The sequence below is a fragment of the Mizuhopecten yessoensis genome, unplaced genomic scaffold, assembly GCF_002113885.1.
Source record: "Mizuhopecten yessoensis strain PY_sf001 unplaced genomic scaffold, ASM211388v2 scaffold10591, whole genome shotgun sequence".
In the NCBI taxonomy this organism is placed as follows: domain Eukaryota; kingdom Metazoa; phylum Mollusca; class Bivalvia; order Pectinida; family Pectinidae; genus Mizuhopecten; species Mizuhopecten yessoensis.
Genome location: NW_018408623.1, coordinates 420,519 through 438,603, shown reverse-complemented (window position 1 = coordinate 438,603; position 18,085 = coordinate 420,519). Strand labels below are relative to the sequence as shown.

Here is an 18,085-nt window from a genome sequence, read left to right as displayed (position 1 = left end):
CCAAAGCTAAAATATGTATTTAGATTATTAAAATGAAAACGCATTAAGCAAATGTTGCTACTATAAAGGTAAACATGATGAGCCTGCACGATTCGAAGAACTTGTCAACGTAACATTTAATTCAATCAAACGAAGTTTCCGTCTAGACAATCGGCTTATCGGGTGTCTGATGAGCGCAAATAGAACAGGCCTAGTGTGGCCTCCCGTACGTTTAGGTCACTTTCTCGTTTTACTAATTAAAACGATTTTGTTGTTATTTGCATTTTTGCGGGATTCCTATCCATAATAAACAAAAGAGGATTATTTCAGAATATTTTACAAGACTGAAAACCTAGAGATTCGATAAATAATTTTAGCGAAATTGAAATATTTTATGCAAAAATGTCGCTTTACTAGTGATGTCACACGTTTGATATATGAGCGTTGGTGATCATTTTCAGGCTTTTGTGATGTTCACACACATGTGTCAACTGATGTTATTTGAGAAATCGTGTATCATGGTAATGACAAAGTGTTATCAAATTATACTAACAAGATCAATTGTACAAAACACAAAGTATAATATATACACATATCAACTCGACAGAAAGTATAATATGTACACATATCAACTCGACTGATGAAAGTATAGTACATTGTAAGTAGAGTCCGTCACTCATGAAAGTTATTCCATCCTCATGAAAGTTATTCCATCATCCCTATAAATGTGTGTATATCTGTGACAAGTATAATAGAAAAGGCTTGACGTTTGGTTTGGCTTGTGCATCAGAAAATACGCTGTGGTGCCATGGCTTTTGTAATAGTGGAAACTGTAAATTACCATCCTCATAATCCCAGGAGGGTTACACTTTTGTTTTACGTTTTCTGCACCTCTGTCATGACAAAATTTAAGGCTTTCTATGCGCCACCTTAATGATGATATTAGTGGAATAGTTTGATCATTAGCTGTACATTAAAAATCGCACGGTAGCACACATGAAACCAACCAATCAGCTAGCCGTATGTCTCCAATATTGTCATTACATATTCAAAGAATGCAGAGAACGTAGGTTAGCGAAATTCCTGGACTTCAATAGGACGATAGCATACATGCTGTGGTGATATCTCGTTTGACTTCATGATCGTTGAATGTTGTCTCTTCCTTTCGGCCCGACGCTGCTAGACTGTTGCTAGGCCTTCCGTCATTAACCAACTAAACACAACCTCTGGCCTCTCTGCCTTTCTGTCCATAGAAGCAAAAAATCCTAGTCTATTTTTGGAACTCCTTGTTGAGGTATTCCGCCACCTACACGTATCCCTCCTACTAAGAAAAATGACGGTATGAAAGTCCTTATTTCATTTCTGTAACGCGAAAAGACAAACCAATTCAGCCATTGTACATTTCTACGTTTACCGTAGTAAAAAAAAATGTTATACAGTAGGTTACTTATAAAATGTGTTATGTTGGGCGGGAGATATCATACAGGATGCTCGATTTATTGGTGCATTACAAAGGTAACCCTGAAGAACATTGGCTTCCTATAGGAGTTGCTTCTTTGTCCATGTCGACTTCCTATTCCTATTGTATATTGTCCATTTTTATCGACGCTGTCGTGGATACTTTTCTTATCAACTAAGAAAGTTAGATATTGCTTTCTATTTATTTTCAAGTTTGTTTCAAATGAGTCCTAAATGGACAAATATGGTAATACACGAGTGTATATTTAAGCATTGAACTGTTTTTATATGGTATTTATGATCTATTTGAATGACACAACTTTGCAAGTATACAACATAATGCGCGCTATGTGTCATTCAAATAGATCATAAATACCATACAAAAACAGTTCAATACTTATATTTACGTTTTCTCTGTCTCTTATGTTCTTTTTTAACATATAATTTATATTTAAAATTAAAAACGCCCGCCTTATCGACAGTCCACACAATTTCGTTCAACAGTTTTAACAGCGTATTGTCGCGTGCTGATTGGTTAACAAAGTAGTACTTTGAAATTTTAACAAACACTTCAATTTTATTCCACAATTCAGTATCAATACAATTGCGTATGATATGTATATAGGGTGATTTAAGTTTAAATTGTTTCGATTTTCCCCCGGAACAAATTTCGCGCATGGACAAATACAGTGAAAACCGTAAATCTTAATAGTTTTACAAAACATTATTTTAATGGAGTCAGTGTATTGCACTCGCTCGACAGCGAAAATCGTACCGACATCCAGCTTGTGAACTGGTGTAAGCTTGTGATATGCACATGTGAAGTCAGTACACAAAATGCATCAGTCCGCATTCCATGCGCTTCATATATGACCTTCTCAAATTCGTCTGGTCTCATGTCAGTGTCTTTCCGTGACTCATATTATATCTTTCATCTTTATTTCTGAAGTACATGTGATTACACATTTCTCAGTTGAGTCTTGATATCGTCACGAACGTGCAATATTGTTTACCGGTCTTACCTTAATTACATTGCAGCATTGAAATGCCCTATAAGCAATACGGAAATGACGACACAAAAATTCGACGAGAAAAACATGTGTATTACGAAGAGTGGGATGTCCTTAATACAGAAAGATATAACGACCGACATAAAGCTAGCAGCTTTTACCATACACAGTGATCTTCATGTTCATTTCTGAAGAGCCCTGTTGAGATTGAAAGCTGCTGGTCGATCTTTATATCTTATATTTGTCTATACTTATCTACTTTACAAGATTATTTATTATTTCCAATTATTAAATATATATAAATTACAAACTTGTATTGTTTATTGACCGATTTTAAAATCTTGCCATCAAGTTATCATGAAAAAAACTATGTTGTTTAAAACAAATATTTTCTTCGCAGTATCTGTCATTTTGACGGCGTTTGTGCTAAGCTGAGTCCGCAATATCAATACGACAGTAAGCGTTTTTAATCCAGTTACCGTATTTCAATCATATACGTTAGAAAACTGCGTGAGGAAACTTACAGTTGTATATAGCATATTTCATTAGGTTTCTTTTAATTCCTACTAGTTGATAAAGTGTTATGTTAATTAGATTGATCAATATCTACAATGTACGTGTTTGCATTCTGAATCACGCAGGTCCTTTGATATTCCAACACGAACATTTCGTGGGAGCTCGTAGATGAAAGGGAACCTTGCAAATGTACCTTTCATACACTACTTTCACAACGACAGTATTGCATTACTGACATGCATTGTGTTCAAATCTTGACTTAAAAGCGACATGATTCGTATGCTCCGTGCTTCAGAGTCACAGATGACATCAGACAAAATTGAATCCAAAAGCTGTTTGGAGTGGTCGTCTCTTTGACCCAAATAGTCAATACTGAACACCTTATACATTATTTTGTACGACTGGCTAGTAAACATAGCTCGAGCCTGAGCAAGGGCGTTGTCCTGTTGTTTAAAATGTTTGAAATTTACAAAATACAAACAAGTATTATTTAGGTAATATTTTTCTCTTATTCTTTTTAAAAGATTTCTTTCAGTATCTGCCCATGTCTCTTCGGTAATATTTCCGTTCTGAGCACTTCCTTCGTGGCAGAGTTCACTAAACCTATCGCAAAGAACAAGAATTATCTTTGGCGAAGAGCTCACTTCATCAATCCCTTCAAATAGATTGGTTAAATTCGTTGTTAAATAATTAACGTCTAATTCTTGTACAGAAGTAAGGATATTTATCATACGTTGCACATGTGCGTCCAAAGGGTTTTCGGTCGCTTGAGAAGATAACTCCTTCGGAATATGAGGGTGGAAAACACCAATTTTCACGGACTGCCTTCGAATTTGTGTGTTGGGTTGTTCTGTAGGACTGTTTGGTTCGATAGGTATGGAAACATCTATAAAAAAAAAAATGAAACACATTTGTACATCGAACTTTATCTCAATAAGAAAGTGAATCTTAAACCATTGGCGCTTATAAAATGTTTGTTATCACTTGTGTGCTTTGTGGTTATGTTGTCACTACCAGTGTTCTCGATGTCAGGACGTGAAAATCCTTGTATTTGACCGAGATGAAGCTCGGATTATGGTTTTGTTGTTGTTTTTGTTTACATTTAGTTAGTAGAAGGTTTAAGAATTAATGTAGGTGACTATTTTTTCTGTTTTAGTTTAGTTGTGTTTTTATTTATTACAAATACGTAAATCGAATTCTAAATCGATGAAAATTAAGCAAAAATATAAACAAAGGAAAAGTCCTATGCATTCGGGGTGATATCTCTCTTTTTTCTATTACAAATGTTCATAGTTATTTCACAATTATTGTTGCATGGTAGCAAAGGAAATGGACCAAATAGCATCCAAATCCTTACATAAGCATATTAAAACCTTATTACCTGTTTGTGCATCTGTGGCATCACTCCCTCCATTCAGTAACGATTGTCTAGGTCCTGAAAATGATCAATTTGTAAATTGATATTAAACAATTGCAGAAGCAGTTAATACATCACTAATTATCTTGTCGAACAACTACAGATGGACATGATATTTTCTCAAAGTACATTAACTTCGTTTTAATGTCCATAGTTAAAAACCCAGTCCCATTAAAACTTTCATATACAAGCTGCATTTGCTTTATATATTCTTTGTTACACTTTCCTAAATTACAAAATGTCTCATTGTACACATAGCTACGATGTCATCATGATCACAATATTTGTTTTTCATAAGATCTGTATATATTATTGTTACATTTAACGAAATAAACAATTGTCTAGTCGTATAAATAGCAAAATACAGATGTCATAATCACAATATGTTTTGTTTTTCATATCATATGTATGTTTCTAACATATTCAGGTAATTTTAAAAGAGTTGAGTAAATATTAAATTACCTCTTCGCAGGTTCCTGTTTTTGTTTATTCGGCAAACCAACATGATGAAAATAATTGTAGCTATGGTAACAACAATTGTGACAACACCAGCCATGACCAGAAATCGTGATTTGTAGGATTCTGGAACGAGCGGGTTCTTTGGTTTAGTAGTAACAACTTCCGGAACACGGCTCCTCTTCTGATGTGTGTAGCTGATATAATCTGAAAAACAATGTTGTCCCTCTAGATTGTCGAGATGCAAATACTAACGAATTCTTATGAAACGAGAAATGATGTCAGGTAGTATTATATTCTTTAGGATTAAAATGTTGGAATAATCGTTTTCATACACTCTTATAGTAGTTTATTTAGCACTTCAATTTAATTTCAATCGTATAAGGTATTGGAATTCCGCCTATTATCGCTTATTTGGTATTCACTTGACCGAATCATTGTTATGGCCATCTATTCTCTAATCAGAGTTGTCGCTCCTTACACTAAGTGAGTGTTAGGACGATATATCTTGGAACGAATTGCTAGCCATTATTTTAAAATTTTTGAAAGCATGTTGAATAGTAATATATCGCTGATTGGTATAAAAGGATTATTTTTCCATTTTGAAACGTATATGTTTGTAAATAATTCCTTCTCAATAATTTCTAATTACAATTTAGGCGTATTGCATTGTATACCAACCTGTTTCTTTTCCATATCAACTATCACAAGATTTACAATGGGGAATAATCTGTAAAATCAGAGAAAATAAGCAGTGTCAAATTTCATTTGCATACTGTTTAGCCTAAATGACTATAATGTCTACACAAATAGAAGTAATGGAAATGAAGGTTCATAAGAAGACCATAATACTATGAACATTTCGTTATAATGATCCCCTTACTACTACTGCCAATAATCTGATTTTGCCGGCATGACTAAAGCTTTGATAATAACTTCTGAAAACCTTAACTTGCGGCAATTCATGAAACAAAGGAGGGAAAGGGAAAACGATGAATCAATAGTGATTGGAATTATACACCAGGACTGGACCAGGATTCGAACCTTTGACTTCACAATGTTAGGCGATCGCTTGAATCCACTGAGCTTCCTGGTCAAAGGGTGTGTGCGTCCCCAACTGTGCTACAGTTATATCAAACACGGAATTAAGGGGAGGTAACTGTATATACAAAAAATCTCAGTGAGACAGGGATCCTTAACTTTGGCAGAATAAAGAAAATAAAGTTTTCCCTGCTTTCTAAGTAGACGACGAAGTAGGCGATATCACTTTGTACCAATACGATGGGCATTTAAAATATATATAAACAAATGGCGTTAATTCATCTGCTATTCCCTATAAAAAAAAATCTGTCGAGTCATTTTAATATAGAAATTTGAATTTTGAAATGCTACAGACAGTTCTTGAAATTCCACATTTTCACATTTATAAACAAAACACCATTTTTCTTTATGGGCGGATTGGTCGAGTGGTTAACACTCCGGCCTTCCAAGCCGGCGGCCGAGGTTCGATCCCCGAAGTCGCCGTACGCACCTCCAACAACCCAGGTGGAGTATAAAATGGTCTGGGGTGGGTGTTGCGGTATCTGTGCTGTAGCATTCAAGTGAGGTGGCACTATAAATGTAACCGTTGGAAGCACGGTCCCACTACAAACACAACACAATAATCTCCAGCATACACACAGGCATACACACATAGGGAGATGTTAGCCAGGTGGCATAGGACTAGTAGTTAGCGCCTGATAAGGCAGCTCCTGCGAATTCCTCAATATTGTATTGATTAATATATATATGCTAATTGTATTAACTGTATATTTATGTACTGTAACGCGCTTTAGAGTGGCTTATGTTAGCGAGATAGGGCTCTACATCAAATGTTATATATTTATTTATTTATTTATCAATATTCTTCTCTAGAACACATATTACTTACTTCCAAACTTGTGTCGCTCACCATAGAAATAATAGTAAAACAACCTTTCTGTGAACATATATAGAACATTATAGAGTATATGCATAAATACAAATAGAAACAGCTATTTAGAAATTATGGAAAAGGACCCGAATATATTTCAATTAGCATTTACTATTGTTTTAGTGACAAAGGCTAGTATAAGAAGACATTTTCTTTTTATTACACCTGCAAGTGATAAGCATGTAAGTTTTGTATATTTGATATCAATGACGCATCAAATAACGTCACAATTAAATCACGAGAATTTGTCATGATCTCAGCTCTCAGATTCTACTCTATTGCGTTGAATAAACATGGTAATACGAAGATCGCAAATAAATAGTTTTTATTTTAATACGCTTATGAATCTACAAAATACGACGATTTGCCGGAGAGAAATGAATGTATGACTTACATTTAGCTGGCACTTTAACTCTTTCACCCTTAACATCTTCCGTAGGGATTCTTTAACGCCAATCTTGAATAACATGGTACTTTCGTAAGGGATGATTTGAAAACCTCCAGGATTTTTCAATGGTGATTCCCAGCAATTTTTAAAGAAGGATATATCTACATATAAATCGTTCCCAGTCCGGGTAATACTGGCATTCCAACAGCTGCAAAACTGTATCGTCGTTATCCTATCTGTTAAAATGTTATAAAATTATAATAGGTATCAACATTATCCGACTGTCAACATGATATAAAATGATAACTGGTTCCCACGCTATTCCATCCAGCAAAATAATATAACATTTTAACAGGTATCAACGCTATCCTATTTGTAAAAATATAAGAAACTGATATTAGGGTTCAACGTTTTCCCATCTGTCAAAATAACACAAAATGATAACAGGTATAAACTCTATCTGATCTGTCAACAAAATAATAAATGATAATAGGTATCAACGCTATCTCATCTGTCAAAATACTATAATATGATACAAAAGATATCAACGCTTTCCCACCTGTCAAAATAACACAAAATGATAACAGGTATAAACTCTATCCTATCTGGCAAAATAGCATAAAATGATAGTAGGTTTCAACGTTATCCCATCTGGCAAAATAGCATAAAATGATAGTAGGTTTCAACGTTATCCCATCTTGCAAAATAGCATACAATGATAACAGGTATAAACTCTATCCATCTGTCAAAATAATACAAAATGATAACAGGTATCAACTCTATCCAATCTGTCAAAATAACACAAAATGATAACAGGTATCAACGCTCCCATCTGTCAAAATTATAATAAATGATTATAGGTTTCAACGTTATCCCATCTGGCCAAATAACAATAAAATGAGTATAGGTATCAATGTTTCTCGATTAAAATGATATTATCATCAACTGTATTTTCCTAGGCCTACATTAGACCACTGACATGTTGCTACTTGAGCTACATTACTTGCAAATTATGCATTATGAAGATATGAATACCAATGAAACAAGAATCTCTATTCATTGGACAATGACACGCCAACAAGTCTAGTCTATGTGGCGACATGTCGTTTACTCGAACTAGTATAATATCTCTTATGAAAAAATCTTCTTAATTTAACAATACTTAACTACATAACAGCACACCAAACCTTATCAATGCCTCAGTTCTTGTGTACATTTCAGACATGAAAGTATATACCACTGTTATTCAAGGTGGTGTTCCATCCTGAAAATGGAAATCTTTGTCTCTCAATGTTTTCATATACAATCAAACCTCAAGGTTATTTTCCCTGATGTATTGGCAAATGGAATACTTTTTATATTCTATCTTATCATGCCCAATATTCTTGTTTTAATTGCCAGTATTGTCCTCTGTCTCTCGTTATTACTAGGAAGGGAATGGTGATAATTTAATTTAATTATGTCTTACAAAACGTCAGGACGGTTTTCAGGTGAGAAGATCTATTGATAAGCGTGGTTGATAAAACTAATTATAAATCTTCATTGATGACAAAAAATTAACTGACTGAATTGAAGTTTTTATTTGTTTCCTGGTTCAATTTTAACATATTAGAAAGATCGCTTTAATTTCGGGAAATATATTATGGTTTGAGCATATTTAAGCAACAGGATATAGGATACTGTTCATTTGACGAATTAAATCCTCGAAAGTAAATCATCGGAATTCTTATCGCAATATTAGGAATTCACGAATATGAAGTGTAGGAATGTAAAAGCTGTAAGGTAATTGAATGAAGGTAACTGAGCAAATGGACAGTACATTGTTTACGGTACCTTTGGACGATTACTGGTATACAGTATTTTATCGACATTAGATAGGGTATAGTAACTGCTTTGTGATATGCTGACATCATTGATATTGATTCATAAGTATACAAAATTGCGATTGACCACGATGACATGTAAAATTAAACAACATAAATTTGTAATTAAATCCCTTCAAATTTAAGGAATTTTATCATATGAAACATACTTACTGAAGTGCCTTGTGTCACCATGAACAGTGAATGTTACCAGACACATCCAGAAACCAATCACTAACATTCTGTAAAGAAAAATATTGCATACAATTACTACGTGCGCACATTTAATACTTTCACTAGCAGTGGTTCGTTCAGATGCAAAGTGTATGTGATGGGCTGTGATGATACACTTTTGCCCCTTGTTTAATTTGAGCATCGACCAGTTACAGTCATACATTACTGTGTACGCCAATTCAATGATATCATTGAAACCATCGACGCATGAGCTGTTCAGTCATCCGTGACGTCCATTCTGTGAGTAACTGCATCTCCTGCAAAATGAATTTGATACTTGTTAGTAATTGGCTACTATTTTATAAACTGGATATGATTAAATTTGTCGTTGTATGTGTAGTTCATCGTGAGCAGGCGATCTTCGTAGACAATTATATACTTACTTAAATCTTCAAACATTTCAATATGACACAGCCGTAACACTGCAATTACAATCATACACCTGAAGTCACACAGACTACTAGGTTTTTCGCTGCCCACTATAATCACATACGAATGACTAGGTACAAAACCATGTCTTCTCTCACTCATTTACTTATTAACGACATTGCTCGATCCAAATATGTAGGCCAATGTCTCTTATTTATTAATAAAGCATTTCTCGTGTTTAGTATTATGAGAGGAGGGGTATACTTATAATGATTATGAAAGATTTCCTTAAAGCATATCCACAGTATGGCAATATGCTACTTACCATAATTGGGTCTAAAAATAATTTTTAAAAAATCCAGTTTCAATCTTAGTCAAATCGGGGGTTAAATCATATGTTTTATGTTGTACTGTGGTGGTATGGATATTTTATTCATTGAAAAAAAAAATCGAGAAAGATGTACTTTTCCTCTATTTAAATATGGAGGTTCACCGCAGCAATTTTTTTTATTTTGTTTTTAGAATAATTTCAGTAGAATTAATGGATACTAATGACGTCAGCACTAGTTCGTTAGTGACTGCGAAATAGCAAAAATAATCTCCCGCGAAAATTCCAAACTATACAGTATTATTATACCTGGTATAGGGTTTACAAACAACATTCGCCAAACACGTCCAAACAAGTCCCTAGTTCTACCTACGTATTAATTTATCAGATGAGGAACGAGTGAGTTATCACACTTGAAAAAACAAGTATTTGCAGGACGTTATGTAAATATTTATTTGAATACTATAATTATTTGTAATCAAAGTTTCTAAGAGCTGTAATTTTGAATTTTGTTATTGTTGTATTATACATGTAGCATAAACAGTCTAATCTGGACATTTCGGAAATTGGATCCATAATGAATAATGAATTTTAAACCAAGTCTTACTTTGGTCAATTTCATAAATTACAAAGCTTTGCTTTTCGATCGCATGATATTTATTTAGGTTTGTGAATGACTGTTTCGATACACGTATAATGCTGTCCAAAAATAGTGTCTTAACATTGCATTTTTATCTACAATTATTATTTAAGATAGGCCCCTCGATCAGTTATACGCGAAACATCTTTTTTTAATATTCTTTAAAATATTGTTTAAGGAGCAGAGCAGAAAAAGTCAATTAAAACACATGACTACCAGATAATTTTATCGGAGTAGGCTATATTAAACACATGAATCCTCCAGTGAATTAACCTGGAGCGGTAACAAATTTGCCTTATGGATTTAAAAGAAACATAAAAGTACCTTTAAAATCGTTTTGGAGACAGAGGTGAATAACTTAATCATTTCGTATTTCATTGAAATTAAAATATTTTAGATTTTTTCGAAAATTATTAAGTTATTTGTGTATTTGAAAGCTTCTCAGATAAGAAAACATGCTGGAAGTAATTATATCGTTCAAATGTCAACAAAATAGTAAAAGCAGTTACAATTTTGTTTATCCTCACTTTAGGTATTTACAGACAAATTGATAAATCCAATAACATAGAAAAAATATCACTTTCCTTATAAGTACTGTATACCAAAAATACCATTTGATCTGTGACGTCACACGAAGGAAACCTATTAAATGTTCTCTTCCTATTACTGCACTGTGATGGTATGTACATGCAGTGACCTCGCCTTTATTTCCTTTTGAATATAACTTATATATTGGAGTCAGTTCATGTCTGTCGACCAGGTAGTTCAGTTGATTAAAGCGCTAGAAGCACAATTTGTAGTCCAGTAATCGACAATCACCAATCTAGTTTACATAAAAGTTGGCATATCGTTCTAGAGTACAATTGCTTATATGCATACATTCCAATGGCATTGGTCAGCTCTCAAAAGCGCAAAAGAAGAAACCCGTTCAAAATGACATTTTAGGGAATTTGCTTGGAACAAATTACCTGTAGATTCGACGCAACCCTTGGTAAAGGTCATGGTGTCCATGCTAATCTTTCCTTAATCATATTTTGCCCAAGTTTTATGGATAATTGGGCATAAGGGTGATAATTGGTGCCCTCCCCTTCCCAGGCATTTTTTTTATAAATTCAAGCATAGTACCAATCGATGATGTTATATATACTCTTAATGAAATTAGTGGATGTTTCGCATGTTTTACTGGTAAAATTGGTGTTGCTCATTTCATTGTCCCCTTGATGTTATTGAAGGCGTCTCAAAATTCGCTAAAAAGTTTCTACATATGGTTGCTAAAATGCTTCATACAATTGTTATTTCTGCTCTAGAACATCAGTGTTGTTTTTTGGGTACACAAGCACTTTAAATATCGCCTGATATATACTTATATACACATAATAAATGCAACACCCTTTTATCAACACGATTCTTAAGACAAATTTGGTTGGCATTTTGTCTACAATATAAGGTTACACTGATTGCGTGCAAATAAATATAATTTAACAGTTAACTACACCACGATAACATATAAATAAGTACTCTTATGTATCAAGTCAAAGCATGCCTAGTTTTGCGTATGTTGAGTTTCAGTACACGTGTACCGGAATAAAATTTGTACTAACCTGCAGGGCGTGTGGGAATATCAATTTCCATATTTAAAGATTACATATTTTATCCCAATAAGTCAATTGCTGACATCTCTGTGTTAATACAATTGTAAAGCCCAACAAATATCTGCAACAGCATGCGATTTATCCCTTTTTGGTTTTTCCGGGGTTAGGTAGGCGTCCTACTTTAGCCCTACTGAACGACACAAGGTCTAAGTTAGAAATCTCTTATTAATTATGAATTTCTCTGAAAATTGAACAAAGCATTCTGCTTCGTATGTAAATGTTGGTCTCATGTTTCTCTGTCTCGATTTCCGCATCGATAAAGAAACATGCCATTTTGAATTCATTATTTTATAGGCTGACATGTGATCAACCTATAAAGATAAGACATTGATATGCTTTGTAGTTGGTCTGCCTCTGTGATAGAGGTTGTCTATAAATGGTTAATTGTTTCGTGATTTAAACATAATTTGGATACTAATAACTGATTATTTTGCACAATCGCGTGAGGTTTCCATTAAATAGCGTAAAGGATCGTAAAACGAGTGTCTCAGGCTATGTTTAAAAAAGGCTTAACAGCTAACTGTTTCTTTGTTAAGCATTACATTTTGTACGGTAAGATTTGGTTAAACATTTCAGTTTAGCATGTGTTATGCTACAAGTCCAACAGATATTTTCAGTACAGTGCTCCCAAATTGGGGAAGAACAAATTGTTAATTTGTGTATTAATCCAGTTTATAACATCGCACAAAACACTCCTTCATATTTCATGAAAAAGTATTTCTACCATTTAACAGATAAGACTCTATTAGTATCAAAATAATCATCAGTAGTTATATACTAGGTTTTATACAACATCAGCATTACGTTTATTTTTATCCTAAATATGGTGTATGCCTTCTCGCAAAAACATTTTTTTCTGAAACTTAGGAGGTTAAGACACACAAAGATATATCATAAATCCCAATGAGATCGTGATGGTGACCATGCAATTATGTATAGTATCATCAACGTGCATATTTGTAAATCCCGCCTTGTATATTTGTCCGCCAGCAGTCAACATATATCACGTAAATCATGATATTTAGATGAAGCTTGTGAATGGCGTATACACTGCAACATTTAAACACCGTAGGTTCGGGAATCATGGATGTTACTATCAAGAAAGGAAACGTTCACGAAAGGAAAATTACCATCACCCCGCTTATCGTACAGCTTAATAGTAGGCTGTTTCTGCTTGTCAAGAAATTGAAAATCACAATAAGCGCCTGAAGTAGAAGAGACAATATAGTTCGATAGCCTCATAGGAAAACAAAAAACAAATCAGCAAGAATAAGGGCACAGTTTATGAATGTGTACAGTGGAAATCTTACCATCAAACTCAGCCAAGATATATTGTTAACCATTGTAAAATATTTCTCCTGGAATTAATTCATTCTGATATTCCTTGTTCTTCTCACAAGATCTCCTACAAAAATTGTTTATTTATAATGACGTTCACCTTTATTGGTGGAAAACCTCCCGTAACAAGAGAACGAAGGCGTTCCTGTAGTGTGGTATGAGGGAGTGTATATAGGGAAAAAGCCAAAAGTACTGATAAAAGAAAAACAAAAAATTGAGGGACACAATGTAAATGCTACCCTGACTTAATTGACGTAGACAATGCTTTATTAGAGTTGTACCAGGCATACTTGCTTAATTTGAATAAAATATATACAATTGAGTCGATCAAGCATCATGGTTATGTTGAAATTAGAATAAGGCTAACAGTCCCTCATGGTAGCTCTGATATGTAAATAGAGCTTACAGTCCGTCACGGTATTGTTGATATGTAAATAACTCTCCCTCTTCTACATGATAATGTTGATATCATAATAATCCCTCATAGTAATGTTAATATATAAATAAAGTTTACTCTCCGTCATGATATTGTTGATATGTAAATAAAGTGAAAGGTCCTTCATGGTTAAGATGATATGTAAATAAAGTTAACGGTCCCTCATGGTTATGTTGATGTATAAATAAAGCTAATGGTCCCTCATGGTTATGTTGAAAGATAAATAAAGTAAAAGGTCCCTCGTGGTTATGTTGATATATAAATAAAGTTAACGGCCCTCATGGTTATGTTGATAGATAAATAAAGTAAACAGTCCCTCATGGTTATGTTGATATATTAATAAAGCTAATGGTCCCTCATGGTTATGTTGATATATAAATAGAGCTAACGGTCCCTCATGGTTATGTTGATATATAAATAAAGTTAACGGTCCCTCATGGTTATGTTGATATATAAATAGAGTTAATGGTCCCACATGGTTATGTTGATATATAAATAAAGTTAACGGCCCCTATGGTTATGTTGATATATAAATAAAGTTAACGGTCCCTCATGGTTATGTTGATATATAAATAGAGTTAACGGTCCCTCATGGTTATGTTGATATATAAATAAAGTTAACGGTTCCTCATGGTTATGTTGATATATAAATAGAGCTAACAGTCCCTCATGGTTATGTTGATATATAAATAAAGTAAACAGTCCCTCATGGGTATGTTGATATATAAATAAAGTTAACGGTTCCTCATGGTTATGTTGATATATAAATAGAGCTAACAGTCCCTCATGGTTATGTTGATATATGAATAAAGTTAACGGTCCCTCATGGTTATGTTGATATATAAATAAAGTTAATGGTCCCACATGGTTATGTTGATATATAAATAAAGCTAATGGTCCCTCATGGCTATGTTGATATATAAATAGAGCTAACAGTCCCTCATGGTTATGTTGATATATAAATAAAGTTAATGGTCACACATGGTTATGTTGATATATAAATAAAGTAAACAGTCCCTCATGGTTATGTTGATATATAAATAAAGTTAACGGTCCCTCATGGTTATGTTGATATATAAATAAAGTTAACGGTCCCTCATGGTTATGTTGATATATAAATAAAGTTAACGGTCCCTCATGGTTATGTTGATATATAAATAAAGTTAACGGTCCCTCATGGTTATGTTGATATATAAATAAAGTTAACGGTCCCTCATGGTTATGTTGATATATAAATAAAGTTAACGGTCCCTCATGGTTATGTTGATATATAAATAAAGTTAACGGTCCCTCATGGTTATGTTGATATATAAATAAAGTTAACGGTCCCTCATGGTTATGTTGATATATAAATAAAGTTAACGGTCCCTCATGGTTATGTTGATATATAAATAAAGTTAACGGTCCCTCATGGTTATGTTGATATATAAATAAAGTTAATGGTCCCACATGGTTATGTTGATATATAAATAGAGCTAACGGTCCCTCATGGCTATGTTGATATATAAATAGAGCTAACGGTCCCTCATGGTTATGTTGATATATAAATAAAGTTAACGGTCCCTCATGTTTATGCTGATATATAAATAAAGTTAACGGTACCTCATGGTTATGTTGATATATAAAAAAAGTTAACGGTCCCTCACGGTTGTGTTGATATATAAATAGAGCTTACGGTCCTCAATGGTTATGATGATATACAAATTGAGCTAACGGTCCCTCATGGTTATGTTGATATATAAATAGAGCTAACGGTCCCTCATGGCTATGTTGATATATAAATAGAGCTAACGGTCCCTCATGGTTATGTTGATATATAAATAAAGTTAACGGTCCCTCATGGTTATGTTGATATGTTAATAAAGTTAACGGTCCCTCATGGTTATGTTGATATATAAATAAAGCTAACAGTCCCTCGTGGTTATGGTGATATATAAATAAAGTTAACGGTCCCTCATGGTTATGTTGATATGTAAATAAGGTTAACAGTCCCTCATGGTTATGTTGATATAAATAAAGTTAACGGTCCCTCATGGTTATGTTGATAGATAAATAAAGTTAACGGTCCCTCATTGTTATGTTGATATATTAATAAAGCTAATGGTCCCTCATGGTTATGTTGATGTATAAATAAAGCTAATGGTCCCTCATGGTTATGTTGGTATATAAAAAAAGTTAACGGTCCCTCACGGTTGTGTTGATATATAAATTGAGCTCACGGTCCTCACTGGTTATGATGATATACAAATTGAGCTAACGGTCCCTCATGGTTATGTTGATATGTAAATATATCTAACAGTCCCTCATGGTTATGTTGATATGTAAATAGGGCTAACGGTCCCTCATGGTTATGTTGATACATAAATAAAGCTAACGGTCCCTCATGGTTATGTTGATATGTAAATAAGGTTAACAGTCCCTCATGGTTATGTTGATATGTAAATAAAGCTAACGATCCTTCATGGTTATGTCGATATCTAAATAAAGCTTACGGTCCCTCGTGGTTCTGTTGATATATAGCTAAAGCTAACGGTCCCACATGGTTATGTCGATATATAAATAAAGCTAACGGTCCCTCATGGTTATGTTAATATGTAAATATATCTAACAGTCCCTCATGGTTATGTTGATATGTAAATAAAGCTAACGGTCTCTCATGGTTATGTTGATACATAAATAAAGCTAACGGTCCCTCATGGTTATGTTGATATGTAAATAGAGCTTACGGTCCTCAATGGTTATGATGATATACAAATTAAGCTAACGGTCCCTCATGGTTATGTTGATATGTAAATATATCTAACAGTCCCTCATGGTTATGTTGATATGTAAATAAAGCTAACGGTCTCTCATGGTTATGTTGATACATAAATAAAGCTAACGGTCCCTCATGGTTATGTTGATATGTGAATAGAGCTTACAGTCCTTAATGGTTATGTTGATATGTGGATAGAGTTTACTGTCCTTAATGGTTATGTTGATATGTGAATAGAGCTTACAGTCCTTAATGGTTATGTTGATATGTGATATTGGCATACTTTTTCTATAACTAAATTTTAAAGGTTCTATCACAACTTTGTACGTTACGTTCATATATCTAAATAGAGGTATCGTGTCCTCATGTCATGCTAGTATATAAATAGAGCAAACACTCCCTCGTGGTAATGTTTGAATCTAAATAGCGCTAACATTTTATCGTTGTAATATTGGTATCTTAATAGAGATAACGCTCCCTCTTAGACATGCTGATATGTATATATAGCAAATGCACTTCATTGTCATGTTGCTCATTGTATATTGTATATTGATAGTTTACCTTGAATAGGGTTTAACATTGACTAAACATACTTCATGCATGACTAGATTTGTATTGTTGCGCAATACACATATATGCTTCAATAATTGATAACGTTATTCATGCCAACCCATGACTTTGATATATTTTCAGTTTTAAGAAAAATCTGATAATTCATCCATCTATATTGATATGGTAAAGTACGTCATGCAATTTACACCTTTATATAGAAACTAGTTAGGACCCTAATATTATGACATTATATGAGTAAATTAAATCTTAACGCAAGCACATTAATATCAATACTGCAATACATAAATTATCACAAAATGGTACATGCTTATTACCTTCCCGATGCCATATTCACAACATCGGATCCTCTTCAATCTCTGCCAACAAGATTGTATTTTCTTACTCGTTATGACAACTCCAGATCGCAACAATAGAAAAACCACATGTTATAGGTATACTAGTGTGTATTGCCCTAAATTACTCAACCGACCTAACGGGTATACAAAGTCGACTGTTGACTACTTATTCGCTGGCTCTTGACATAGCAGCACGGCAATGGTGCATACCGAGAAATGTGTACTGGTCAGAGCTTGTAGAAGAAGTTCCGTTCTTGTATATAAAATGAAGAGCCATTTCCAAAGTCATTTAATACCCGCGTGTTGACAATAAAAATGTGTTGAACTCCAAACCTGTCTTTAACACATTTATTAGTCTTATCAGGAA

The 18,085-nt window shown here is 33.7% G+C and overlaps 2 protein-coding genes across 4 annotated transcripts; both read right to left on the bottom strand.

Annotated features, from left to right (window-relative positions):
• Positions 1-1,211: 1,211 nt before the first annotated feature.
• On the bottom strand, positions 1,212-5,629 carry LOC110461254. The gene is made up of 5 exons (XM_021514660.1): positions 5,518-5,629; positions 4,843-5,043; positions 4,345-4,398; positions 3,697-3,849; positions 1,212-1,300 (listed from the first exon to the last, which is right to left on the bottom strand). The coding sequence occupies exons 2-5, from the start codon at positions 4,934-4,936 to the stop codon at positions 1,245-1,247; spliced, it is 357 nt and encodes a 118-aa protein (XP_021370335.1). The 5' UTR covers positions 4,937-5,043; positions 5,518-5,629; the 3' UTR covers positions 1,212-1,244.
• A 1,094-nt stretch (positions 5,630-6,723) lies between these two features.
• LOC110461208 lies at positions 6,724-17,844 on the bottom strand. 3 transcript variants are annotated; one of them, XM_021514580.1, is made up of 6 exons: positions 17,698-17,844; positions 9,459-9,549; positions 9,233-9,300; positions 8,434-8,460; positions 7,203-7,432; positions 6,724-6,814 (listed from the first exon to the last, which is right to left on the bottom strand). In XM_021514580.1, the coding sequence occupies exons 2-6, from the start codon at positions 9,491-9,493 to the stop codon at positions 6,734-6,736; spliced, it is 441 nt and encodes a 146-aa protein (XP_021370255.1). In that variant the 5' UTR covers positions 9,494-9,549; positions 17,698-17,844; the 3' UTR covers positions 6,724-6,733. The 3 variants fall into 3 exon arrangements, 1 of the variants encoding a protein (XP_021370255.1); XR_002464094.1 differs by lacking the exons at positions 6,724-6,814; positions 8,434-8,460 and having other exon boundaries at positions 7,226-7,432; positions 9,454-9,549; XR_002464093.1 differs by lacking the exons at positions 6,724-6,814; positions 7,203-7,432 and having other exon boundaries at positions 8,393-8,460; positions 9,454-9,549.
• Between the last annotated feature and the right edge of the window lie 241 nt (positions 17,845-18,085).